Source organism: Geotrypetes seraphini, chromosome 8 (assembly GCF_902459505.1).
Source record: "Geotrypetes seraphini chromosome 8, aGeoSer1.1, whole genome shotgun sequence".
NCBI lineage: Eukaryota > Metazoa > Chordata > Amphibia > Gymnophiona > Dermophiidae > Geotrypetes > Geotrypetes seraphini.
In genome coordinates, this window is record NC_047091.1 from 168,453,628 (window position 1) to 168,464,911 (window position 11,284).

Sequence of the window (11,284 nt, forward strand, 5' to 3'; positions counted from 1 at the left end):
TGGTGTAGAAGGACTGAGGTTGAAACAGACACTACAGAATAACAGTCTCTGGTATCCAGAGCAGATATTGTGATGTCATAATGCCTCATTCCACCAGTGCCTAAGAGCCAATCACATCAGTGATGTCACAATGGCTTCATTATCCTTGGCTCACATAAGCACAGCCACTGACCCTCAAGCTTTGCTTTGAAGAATGCTGGTATAGAAGGACCGAGGTTGAAATAGACACTAGAAAATGACATGGGATTATTTCCAGCGGTTATCCGCGGGGACGGAAACGGTGATGAATTTTGTCACCATGTCATTCTCTAGTGTTGATGTTCTGGAGGCAGGTATGTATGTTTTTATTCCGATTTGTATGGCGGTGTAAGGGGGAGGGCTCAGCGATCACTGGGAGGGGAGTGTGTGTGGGGTCTGTACTTTGCTGTCTAGTCACTTTGGATACCTTCTGGGCACTTAGGCTTGTTTTTAGATCGCCTAAGTCACAACGTATGAGTTCCGTCCAGGCAGCCTAGTAAAAGTTTCGGTTATACTTGCAGTACGACTAAGTCTAAGTCGGCCCACATCCCACCCAAATCCCACCCTCACCATGGCTCCTAAAATGCCCCTTTCAGCTCTGGGCATACAGTGGCATTCAGAGGCCTAAAAAGTCCTTGGATAAGTCTTTTAGGTCGTCCAAGTGCCGATTTAGGTGAGTTTTATTTCAGTTTCGATTATGAACCCCACAAAAATATCACTTGACACAAAAAAAATGTGTATTTATGCATTTTTATATTATATGCATGGATCCTTTATTTATGGTTTTAATGTTTTAGATATAAACCCTTGATGTAGCCCTTATTTTGGAGCGAAACGTGGCCCACGTTGGGTATTTTGGATTTAATAAATGGAGATTTCATCTGATTTGGAATCCGCTCTTGTTTCCATTTATTCCAAAGCATACATATTGAGATCTTTGTCTGTCTCCTTACGCTTTATGATGAAAACCACTGGCCATTGTAGGAGCTGCCCTCCGGACTGACTTCATCTCATGCCTTATCAAGGTGTCGTCTCCAGAATTATGAACAGTACTCTAGATTCAGTCTCACCAGAGACAGGCACTGTCGCCTCAATTTGCCTCTTGGCCATTACTCCACCCCGTGCACTCGAGCATCCTTCTGACTTTTGCCGTAGCTTTTTCTACCTGTTCGGTCACCTTAAGATCATTAGACGAGCGCAACTTCTCGTACGCTGACAGATTGGAAATGCTGGGGCTATTCTCCCTGGAAAAGCGGAGACTTAGAGGAGACATGATAGAAACCTTCAAAATCATGAAGGGCATAGAGAAGGTGAACAGGGACAAATTCTTCAGGCTGTGGGGAGCCACAAGTACAAGGGGGCACTCGAAGAAATTGAAAAAGGACAGGTTTAGAACAAATGCTAGGAAGTTCTTTTTCACTCAGAGGGTGGTGGACACATGGAACCGCGCTCCTGGAGGCTGTGATAGGTCAGAGCACGCTACAGGGGTTCAAGGAGGGTCTAGATAGGTTCCTAAAAGAAAAGGGGATTGAGGGGTACAGATAGAAGTAGAGGTAGGTTATAACAATAGTCAGAAACCACTTCACAGGTCATGGACCTGATGGGCCGCCGCGGGAGCGGACCGCTGGGCACGATGGACCTCTGGTCTGACCCAGTGGAGGCAACTTCTTATGTTCTTCTTATGTTCAATAATTTTGCTCTTGAAGCGGTCCAGGTGGTGCCATATCCAGGTTTGCTTAACCAGCAGCATTTCAGCCATGTTGCTGTGGATTTCTTCACCCCGAGGAAAGCAAGATACCCGAAACATTGGTCAAGCAAATTTAGACACAGCATTACCCAGTCTATTTCAAGAACCTTGGTAGCAGTCACAGAAAGTGGTGGGTGGGGGGTGAGGTCTGCCCCTGACGCCATCTTGGTGGATACACCAGCACCCTCTCCTCCCTCCCACCCCTCACTACCACACGTGTGCCCCTTCCCTCATACCTCTTAAAGTTCACGGCACAAGCAACAACCCAACCTGTTGCTCGCGCCAGCGTTGACGCTTCCTCTGATGTCAGTTCCCGGACCTGCGCCTAGCAAGTGACATCAGAGAAAGAGCCGACGCTGGCGCGAGCAGCAAGTTAGGGTTGCTGCTCGTGTCAGGAACGTGTTAGAGGTACAGGGGAAGGGAACGGGCATGTAGAGGGAAAGGAGTTGGGGGGGGTGCCACTTTCCCAGGCGCCTCTCACCCTCGCTACGCCACTGGTCACAGAAGCCTTTAAAAAAAAAAAATGGTAATTTTGTGTTTAAAATGCAAAAGTAAAACTGGTTTCAATCATGGATAGAAATGTATTTGTCTAAAGTTCCTTTCTCTCCCGTGTTTCAGAAATGGCAGAGAGGCACAATATGAAGCAGATCCTGAAGCAAGCTCGAGACCTGGTTTATAAAGTTCAGACGCTGATTGAGAATAAATGAAACATTTTCTGGAAGGAGTCACAGCACGTGAAGACTTAGTAAACTCCGGCTAACAACTTTTATCTTTGTTGGAGGTTTTTTTTCATTTTAGAAATGTTACCTGTTGGGGGGAAAAAAAACCCCAATCGTATATTGATTACGGAGCAAATTAGTCTAAGAAAAAGTATTCTTATTTTCCTCTAAGAGCTTTTAAAATAATTTATTTTTTATTTCAGCCTTATTTTTCAATGACAAACCAAAGATCTAGGCATCTGAATCCTTTTATTTTAAGTCGCTTCCGTGTTGGAAGTTGTTACAGCTTGCAGTGATGCGATCTTCCAGTGCCACTTATCTCCTGCACCCATTTTCCTACCCCCCACACCCACTCCATTTTTAACCCCCCTCCCCTCCCTTTTACAAAACCCCCAAAAGCGGTTTTTTAGCACCGGCCAGGACACTGAATGTTCTGCACTGCTTCAGACACTCATAGAGTTCCTCTGAGCGTTGGGAGCAGTGCAGAGCATTCAGCGTGCCGGCCTGCACTAAAAACAACTTCCGCGGTTTTGTGAAAGGGGCGCTTAGCGTGCTTCAACAGTGTGATACGTTATGGAAAAGCCGGTGAGAAAAATTCAGACTTATCTTGTAATCCATAGTGTGTTTCTGAATGTGTAGCATTCAGGTCTTTGATATCTGCTGAAGCAGCCAAGCTTCGCTACCTCCCTTCTTCCCCCCCCACCCTTCACCACCACCACCACAGGAGCTTCCCACCCTCTATCCCCTCCACTTCCTCCTCTCCAACTCAGCAGGACACAGGTTCGAGCACATTTCTTTACTGTGAATCGGTAACCCTGCTGGACCTCGAACCCACATGAGCTCCAGCGTGCCAGGAGATTTCCGGCTTCCAAATCTGCATTTTTAAAGTGAAGAACTTTGCTGCTTCATCTTCCAGCCGACTAGTCCTTTGTACAGTCTCCTTTTTTTTCATATATCATACTCTGCTCTGGTTAGCAGGGCGGCTTGTGTGGCTGTGATTCTCCTGCGGCTTTCTGATTGCAGAGTCCCTCTGTGGCGAGTCGCTAAACTCCGCAGCACTTGACACTGTAGCTCAAAAGCACAAAGGCACTTACAAGGAGTTTTTTTTTTTTGTTTCCCCCCAAATACACTGGATTTTCTCTCTCTGAAACGGAGCCAGATAGAGCATCGCAGAATCCTCCAGTGTGGCGATAAGCTAGGATCGCAGTGCAATTTAGCCGCCAAGGATGGGAAACCCTTGCTGCTTCTACTGTTTGTGTGTTCCTTTTCCACAGTTTTACGCCTCACCTGTGCAAACCCGGTGTTTGACTCTGCTGATGCGCAATTATCTCCCCGGGGCGTTGCATCAATTTGCGCTTCATCCAGAACACCCGTCCGGTGTGACCTAAGGAAGTGCAACCTTGCAGGCCATGGATTTTAAGAATGAAGAGGGTCCAGGCTTGCTTAGAGCCTGACGGAGCGAGAGCCCAGTGTCCTGAATTCAGAAACAGAAATTAGGGCCGTAGGAAATAAGGATTTTCAAGTGCTTTGTTTTCTGTTGCATTCTACTCAGGTACAAAACTGAAGAGAAGGGATTGTGATGCTGTTTCGCAGCGAGAAGCAACAGAATCGCGTTCATTACTAAGACATAAGGCTTGTGCACAGCCATTAATGGGAGTCGTCTTTCCAAAAAGAGATTCAGCCCAAGCCTCAAAGCGTAATGACTTTCACAAGAAAATCTGCCTTTTAAATTTATTTAAAAGTGTAAGTCGTCCGTAAACCTGGGGAGAAAACGGCTTTTCCCCTTTCTAATCGCAGCAGTATTCTGTCTTGTATTTTGAATGGAACCTGTATGAAATATATTACTTGTAAATTCGAGAAAGTCACTTATTTTATAAGAAGATGGAACTGCCAGCTCCTTTTCTGTTTTCGTGTGGTTTTAATTTTGGATTTGTAAACTTATATCTGTCAAATTCCTGAGCCTTAATGAAAAAAAAAAAAAAATTGTCTACGTTTTAAGGTGTTAATTGTTATCCGAGTCAGTTAACGCAGCAAGCATATTCATATAGATTGAGTATATTAGATATAGCTTAAACAAAAGAAAAAGGCCTTTCTGCACCCCCCCCCTTAGTCATTTTAGTACTCATTGTACATGCAGGGATGGGGTTAGTTTCTGCTCTGTGCCCAAGAATGTCTAAGGAGGTGCCCCCCACCCCTCTCCTTACGCTCTCGCCCTTGAAGTGTCCTCCCCTTCACTCTTTTTGTGACGATATGTATTCTGTCATTATTCCCAAGTCTCTTTGAACCTTATAACAGAACCTCTTCTAGTTAGATATGAATCAATTATTCAAATTCCGAGGTTGGCATTTCATTTAAGCGCAATATGAACTTGAATATTCAACACCTGTATGGTGGCACTGAATATATGGGCATAGCTCCTTGCTCTGTAACCTTTTCTCTGACGTTGAATGCCCATTTGTGCACTTAGTTATAGAATACTAACACACTTATGGCTGCTGTGGTTACACACTTAAGATGTATTGCGTAATTTTAACACCCAGCTCACTTAGGGGGTTTTCACAGGGAGAGTTGCATAAGTGTGTCCAGCACTTATGTAGGTAACGTACACGCATATAATGGCATAAGTGGGCACATCTAAATGTGGCATGTCTAAATATTGTCATAAGAACTTAAGAATCGCCATACTGGGACCGACCGAAGGCCCATCAAGCCCAGTATCCTGTGTCCTGCAGTAGCCAACCCAGGTCCCAAGAATCTAGCTAGATCCTGCGTAGTAAAACAGATTTTATGCTGCTTAGCCCAGCAATAAGCAGTGGATTTCCCCAAGTCCATCTTAATAGCTTATGGACTTTTTCTTTTAGGAAATTATCCAAACCATGTTTAAACCCTGCTAGGCTAACTGCTTTCACAGCATTCTCTGGCAACAAATTCAAGAGTTTAATTACAAGTCGTTGTTTTTTTAAAAAATTTACTACTTGGTAGCTACATTGTGTGCCCCCCACCCCAAAATCCTTGTATATTTGGAAAGAGTAAACAAATTTGTTCTTGTCTACCCGTTCCACTCCATGCAGTATTTTATAGACTTCTGAATGGCAACTTATTCTAGTATTCTATAATGGAATCTTGGTGCCTGGATGCCTTACAGAATTAACGTTTAGTGCACTGCATCTTGGCACCTAACTTATGGTGTCCTTTCTAGAATTACCTTCGAAAGGCTAGAGTTGCAATTCTCAGTAAAATAGTAATTTGCAGCATCTTCAGCAGGAGAATGATCTGGATAAATTAAGACCTGTTTTTGTTTGTTGTTGTCTTAAGTTATTCAAATAGAGGTGATAAATAGCACCAGTCTTCAGGTGACTCTATCTCTGCCCCTGGACCACCTCAGTGCTATCCTGATAGCGCTGGGGAGGTCAGAGATTTTCAGTGGCACTTTCTAGATCAGGGGTAAGCAGACATTTTACTTTTGGGCCACAAAGGGTTCTTAAATTAGGCAGAGGGGCTGGACCTAGAGTGTGTGTGAGGGGGGGGTGTCTTCAAAGAAAATGAAAGGGAAGATTATAAAAAGGATTTTTGTTGGCTCTGTTTCCTTGATGTCCGAGTGCTTCTTCAATATCTACAAGTGGCCAATGATTTTTGCCTGTCAAGTCATCTTTTTGATCTCTTGTCAGGTCTGAATCGGGATAATGCTGCCTCAAAAGTGACCATTACTCACTGGAATAAAGAGTCAATTTAATAGTCTTACCTTATGATAATAAGGGGCTTCCCATGCTCCCTGCCCCACTTGAGGGTGAGCCCCCAGGGAGCTCTTCCACTCAACAGCACTTGCACCAGCTTCCAGCCATCTGACCCCCCCCTCCCCGGGAGCTGTGCCGAGTCCAGAAACCTCTGCTGACCCCCCCCTGTCGGGTTTCCGCAAGCACCAGGGGATGAGAGTGACACCTCACCAGTTGCTTTCCTTTCTCCTTCGGGGCCAGCGGCGCACAAGGCAGGCGTGAGCTTTTTGCGCTCCAGCCTGGGCCCGCGCCACTCCCCGAATGGCTGCCGTCAGTTCTTCCGAGTCCCGTGAGAACTGACAACAGCCATTCAGGGAGCGGCACGGGCCCAGGCTGGAGCGGGAAAAACACGCGCCTGCCTTGTGCGCCGCTGGACCAGCACAATTTAAAGGTACCGAGGTGGGGGGGGGATTTTGGTGAGCCGGATATGGCTCGCGGGTTGTAGTTTGCCCGTGTCTGTTCTAGATCATCACTGATCTAGAAAGTGCCACTGAAAATCTCTGCAGGTCCTGGAGGACCACCTGCCAGTCAGGTTTTCAGGATAACCCTAATGAATATGCATGGACAGATTTGCATGCCTGCCACCTCCATTATAGGCAGATCTCTCTCATGCATATTCATTAGGGCTATCGTGAAAACCCGACTGGCTGGTGGTCCTCCAGGACCGTATTGGGGACCATTGACCTAGATAATGCTGCTAAAATCCGGGTATGGCCTTTGGCAATGGCAAGTCTAGTTAGCAGCACGTGGATAAGTACTGCTAAATATGGGGAAAATAGATATGAAAAAAGAAGAAAAACAATCCCAGGCCACCCTATTATTCTGTCCATACACTTAAGATATATCTCAGTTGCAACCGCATCCCTAGAAAATGTAACCAGCTGCCACCTCTTTATTATGAGCCTTCATTGGGACAAAACCAACTCTGCCTAGCCTGATCCTAACTTTTAAATGATGATTATTAGTTTGTGGTTTGTTTGTGTTTTGTTTTTTTTAATTATTAGAGAAATTAGAAGCCCTTTTAAGTTACCTTATTCACTTTGCAGATACCCCTTTTCTGACAGAGGGCTAGATTCACTAAGGACACCGATCGTGTCCCGACCACTTTGCGACTCGATTTTCCTCCGAACCGATTCACTAACCTCGTGGCCGATCATCCTCCAATCCACACATGCAAATGAGGGGAAATGGCATGCAAAGTAGGAAGAATGTGATTCCCTAAACTAAAGAGGACACACCGACTAGACAGGCCGATCCAAAAACAAGCGACTGGTGAGGACCAGTCGTTTGACCCAATTCTCCTGCTCTCTGCCCCGATTCTGCTTCTCCTGCTCTCTGCCCTGATCTCTTGCTCTGTGCTCCGATTCTGCTTCTCTACTGTGTGCCCCGATCTCCTGCTTCTCTGCCCCGATTTCCTGCTTCTCTGCCCTGATCTCCTGCTTCTCTGGTCCGATCTCCTGCTTCTCTCTGCCCTATTCTGCTTCTCCTGCTCTCTGCCCTGATCTCTTGCTCTGTGCCCCAATTCTGCTTCTCTGCTGTATGCCCTGATCTCCTGCTTCTCTGCCCCGATCTCCTGCTTCTCTCTGCCCCGATTCTGCTTCTCCTGCTCTCTGCCCTGATCTCTTGCTCTGTGCCCCGATTCTGCTTCTCTGCTGTGTGCCCTGATCTCCTGCTTCTCTGGCCCGATCTCCTGCTTCTCTCTGCCCTATTCTGCTTCTCCTGCTCTCTGCCCTGATCTCTTGCTCTGTGCCCCAATTCTGCTTCTCTGCTGTATGCCCTGATCTCCTGCTTCTCTGCCCCGATCTCCTGCTTCTCTCTGCCCCGATTCTGCTTCTCCTGATCTCTGCCCTGATCTCTTGCTCTGTGCCCCGATTCTGCTTCTCTGCTGTGTGCCCTGATCTCCTGCTTCTCTGCCCCGATCTCCTGCTTCTCTGCCCCGATCTCCTGCTTCTCTCTGCCCCGATTCTGCTTCTCCTGCTCTCTGCCCTGATCTCTTGCTCTGTGCCCCGATTCTGCTTCTCTGCTGTGTGCCCTGATCTCCTGCTTCTCTGGCCCGATCTCCTGCTTCTCTCTGCCCTATTCTGCTTCTCCTGCTCTCTGCCCTGATCTCTTGCTCTGTGCCCCAATTCTGCTTCTCTGCTGTATGCCCTGATCTCCTGCTTCTCTGCCCCGATCTCCTGCTTCTCTCTGCCCCGATTCTGCTTCTCCTGCTCTCTGCCCTGATCTCTTGCTCTGTGCCCCGATTCTGCTTCTCTGCTGTGTGCCCCGATCTCCTGCTTCTCTCTGCCCTGATTCTGCTTCTCCTGCTCTCTGCCCTGATCTCTTGCTCTGTGCCCCGATCTCCTGCTTCTCTGCTGTGTGCCCCGATCTCCTGCTTCTCTGCCCCGATTCTGCTTCTCCTGCTCTCTGCCCTGATCTCTTGCTCTGTGCTCCGATTCTGCTTCTCTGCTGTGTGCCCCGATCTCCTGCTTCTCTCTGCCCCAATTATGCTTTTCTTGCTCTGTGCCCCAATTCTGCTTCTCTGCTGTATGCCCCGATCTCCTGCTTCTCTGCCCCGATCTCCTGCTTCTCTCTGCCCCGATTCTGCTTCTTCTGCTCTCTGCCCTGATCTCTTGCTCTGTGCCCCAATTCTGCTTCTCTGCTGTGTGCCCCGATCTCCTGCTTCTCTCTGCCCCGATTCTGCTTCTCCTGCTCTCTGCCCTGATCTCTTGCTCTGTGCCCCGATCTCCTGCTTCTCTGCCCCGATATTCTGCTTCTCCTGCTCTCTGCCCTGATCTCTTGCTCTGTGCTCCGATTCTGCTTCTCTGCTGTGTGCCCCGATCTCCTGCTTCTCTCTGCCCCAATTCTGCTTCTCTTGCTCTGTGCCCCAATTCTGCTTCTCTGCTGTATGCCCCGATCTCCTGCTTCTCTGCCCCGATCTCCTGCTTCTCTCTGCCCTGATTCTGCTTCTTCTGCTCTCTGCCCTGATCTCTTGCTCTGTGCCCCAATTCTGCTTCTCTGCTGTGTGCCCCGATCTCCTGCTTCTCTCTGCCCCGATTCTGCTTCTCCTGCTCTCTGCCCTGATCTCTTGCTCTGTGCCCCGATCTCCTGCTTCTCTGCCCCGATCTTCTGCTTCTCCTGCTCTCTGCCCTGATCTCTTGCTCTGTGCTCCGATTCTGCTTCTCTGCTGTGTGCCCCGATCTCCTGCTTCTCTCTGCCCCAATTCTGCTTCTCCTGCTCTCTGCCCTGATCTCTTGCTCTGTGCCCCAATTCTGCTTCTCTGCTGTATGCCCTGATCTCCTGCTTCTCTGCCCCGATCTCCTGCTTCTCTCTGCCCCGATTCTGCTTCTCCTGCTCTCTGCCCTGATCTCTTGCTCTGTGCCCCGATTCTGCTTCTCTGCTGTGTGCCCTGATCTCCTGCTTCTCTGCCCCGATCTCCTGCTTCTCTCTGCCCTATTCTGCTTCTTCTGCTCTCTGCCCCGATTCTGCTTCTCTGCTGTATGCCCTGATCTCCTGCTTCTCTGCCCCGATCTCCTGCTTCTCTCTGCCCCGATTCTGCTTCTTCTTCCCTCTGCCCTGATCTCTTGCTCTGTGCCCCGATTCTGCTTCTCTGCTGTGTGCCCCGATCTCCTGCTTCTCTCTGCCCCGATCTCCTGCTTCTCTGCCCCGATCTCCTGCTTCTCTCTGCCCCGATTTTGCTTCTCCTGCTCTCTGCCCTGATCTCTTGCTCTGTGCTCCGATTCTGCTTCTCTGCTGTGTGCCCCGATCTCCTGCTTCTCTCTGCCCCAATTCTGCTTCTCCTGCTCTCTGCCCTGATCTCTTGCTCTGTGCTCCGATTCTGCTTCTCTGCTGTGTGCCCCGATCTCCTGCTTCTCTCTGCCCCGATTCTGCTTCTCCTGCTCTCTGCCCCGATTCTGCTTCTCTGCTGTGTGTCCCGATCTCCTGCTTCTCTGCCCCGATTCTGCTTCTCTGCTGTGTGTCCCGATCTCCTGCTTCTCTGCCCCGATTCTGCTTCTCCTGCTCTCTGCCCCGACTCCGTGGTTTTAACCTGCGGGGCAGCCCCACTTTCAATCCACGGTTTAAAACTACCAGCTCGCAAAAGTTTCCAGCTTGATGACAAAAAAAAAAAAGTTTTGAGCGCAGTGAGCATGCACAGACCATCTGCGCATGCATCAGGATTGCTGCAGGAAATGGTCTGTGCATGCATCAGGATTGCTGGAGAGCATGATTACGATCACCCTCATTTGCATGAGGGTGCTTCGTGAATCAGCCGCTTGGCCACAGCTCGGATCGCTCACGGATCTGATCCGTGGCCTTAGTGAGTCTAGCCGAAGTACTCAACTCAGATTCAGTAGAACAACATTATTGCAAAGAAGAGGAAGACAAAAGAGTTCCAGAATTGTGCACCACCTCTCCCATTCCATGAGCGATTAACAGTCTGTATGAGATGACCACAATGTACCATTTTATCAAGAAACAAACATGTTGACACTTTAGCTTTAGAAAACAAATAGTTACTATAAAACCTTGCATAGGACTGGCTTATCTGTATTATCCTGCAAATTTGGAAGAGTGTCTGTGTGCCCTGAAACAGTGTTTTTGAATATCTTCTAAGAGAGAAAAAAATATTTATTTATTTGAGCTAGCTATTGTATAGTTTCCATGTCCTTGTACAGTATAATTTGGTGTGTATATGTGGCTTTGTAATGTATATGAGATACAATGTTACAAACCTATCTTGTAAATGTTCACCAGAAAACAAGAGTCTGTAAGAAGAAGGGACGTAGGAATTAAGGGAGGCATTCTGCTCAGGATAAGCGACTCTCGCACATCTGTGAACTTTATAGGCGTCTGTTTTATATTTCTGGTTTGGAAAGCTGTGAAATTTCCTTGCGTTGTGATTTAATAGTCTGTTACATCTGCAAAAAGCTCAGGACGTGTAGGAAACCTCTGCTTTCGTATTTGCAAATTAAATCAAAGAACGGGTCTTGATAGCACTGTAGAACCAAAATTGAATGTGCAAGGCAGATGGAAAGAGAAACGGGTTG

At 47.8% G+C, this 11,284-nt stretch overlaps 1 protein-coding gene across 4 annotated transcripts in view; it reads left to right on the top strand.

Annotated features, from left to right (window-relative positions):
* The window catches only part of SGSM1 (small G protein signaling modulator 1), a 231,719-nt gene extending 226,488 nt beyond the window's left edge, over nt 1–5,231 (top strand). For 3 of the 4 annotated variants that reach the window (XM_033955889.1, XM_033955890.1, XM_033955891.1), the window contains one exon: nt 2,384–5,230. In XM_033955889.1, the coding sequence (XP_033811780.1) occupies nt 2,384–2,472 (89 nt within the window). In that variant the 3' untranslated portion in view covers nt 2,473–5,230. Of the gene's footprint in view, nt 1–2,383 lie in introns of all 4 variants that reach the window. The other variant, XR_004540413.1, reaches the window with a different exon arrangement.
* The last annotated feature ends 6,053 nt before the right edge of the window (nt 5,232–11,284 follow it).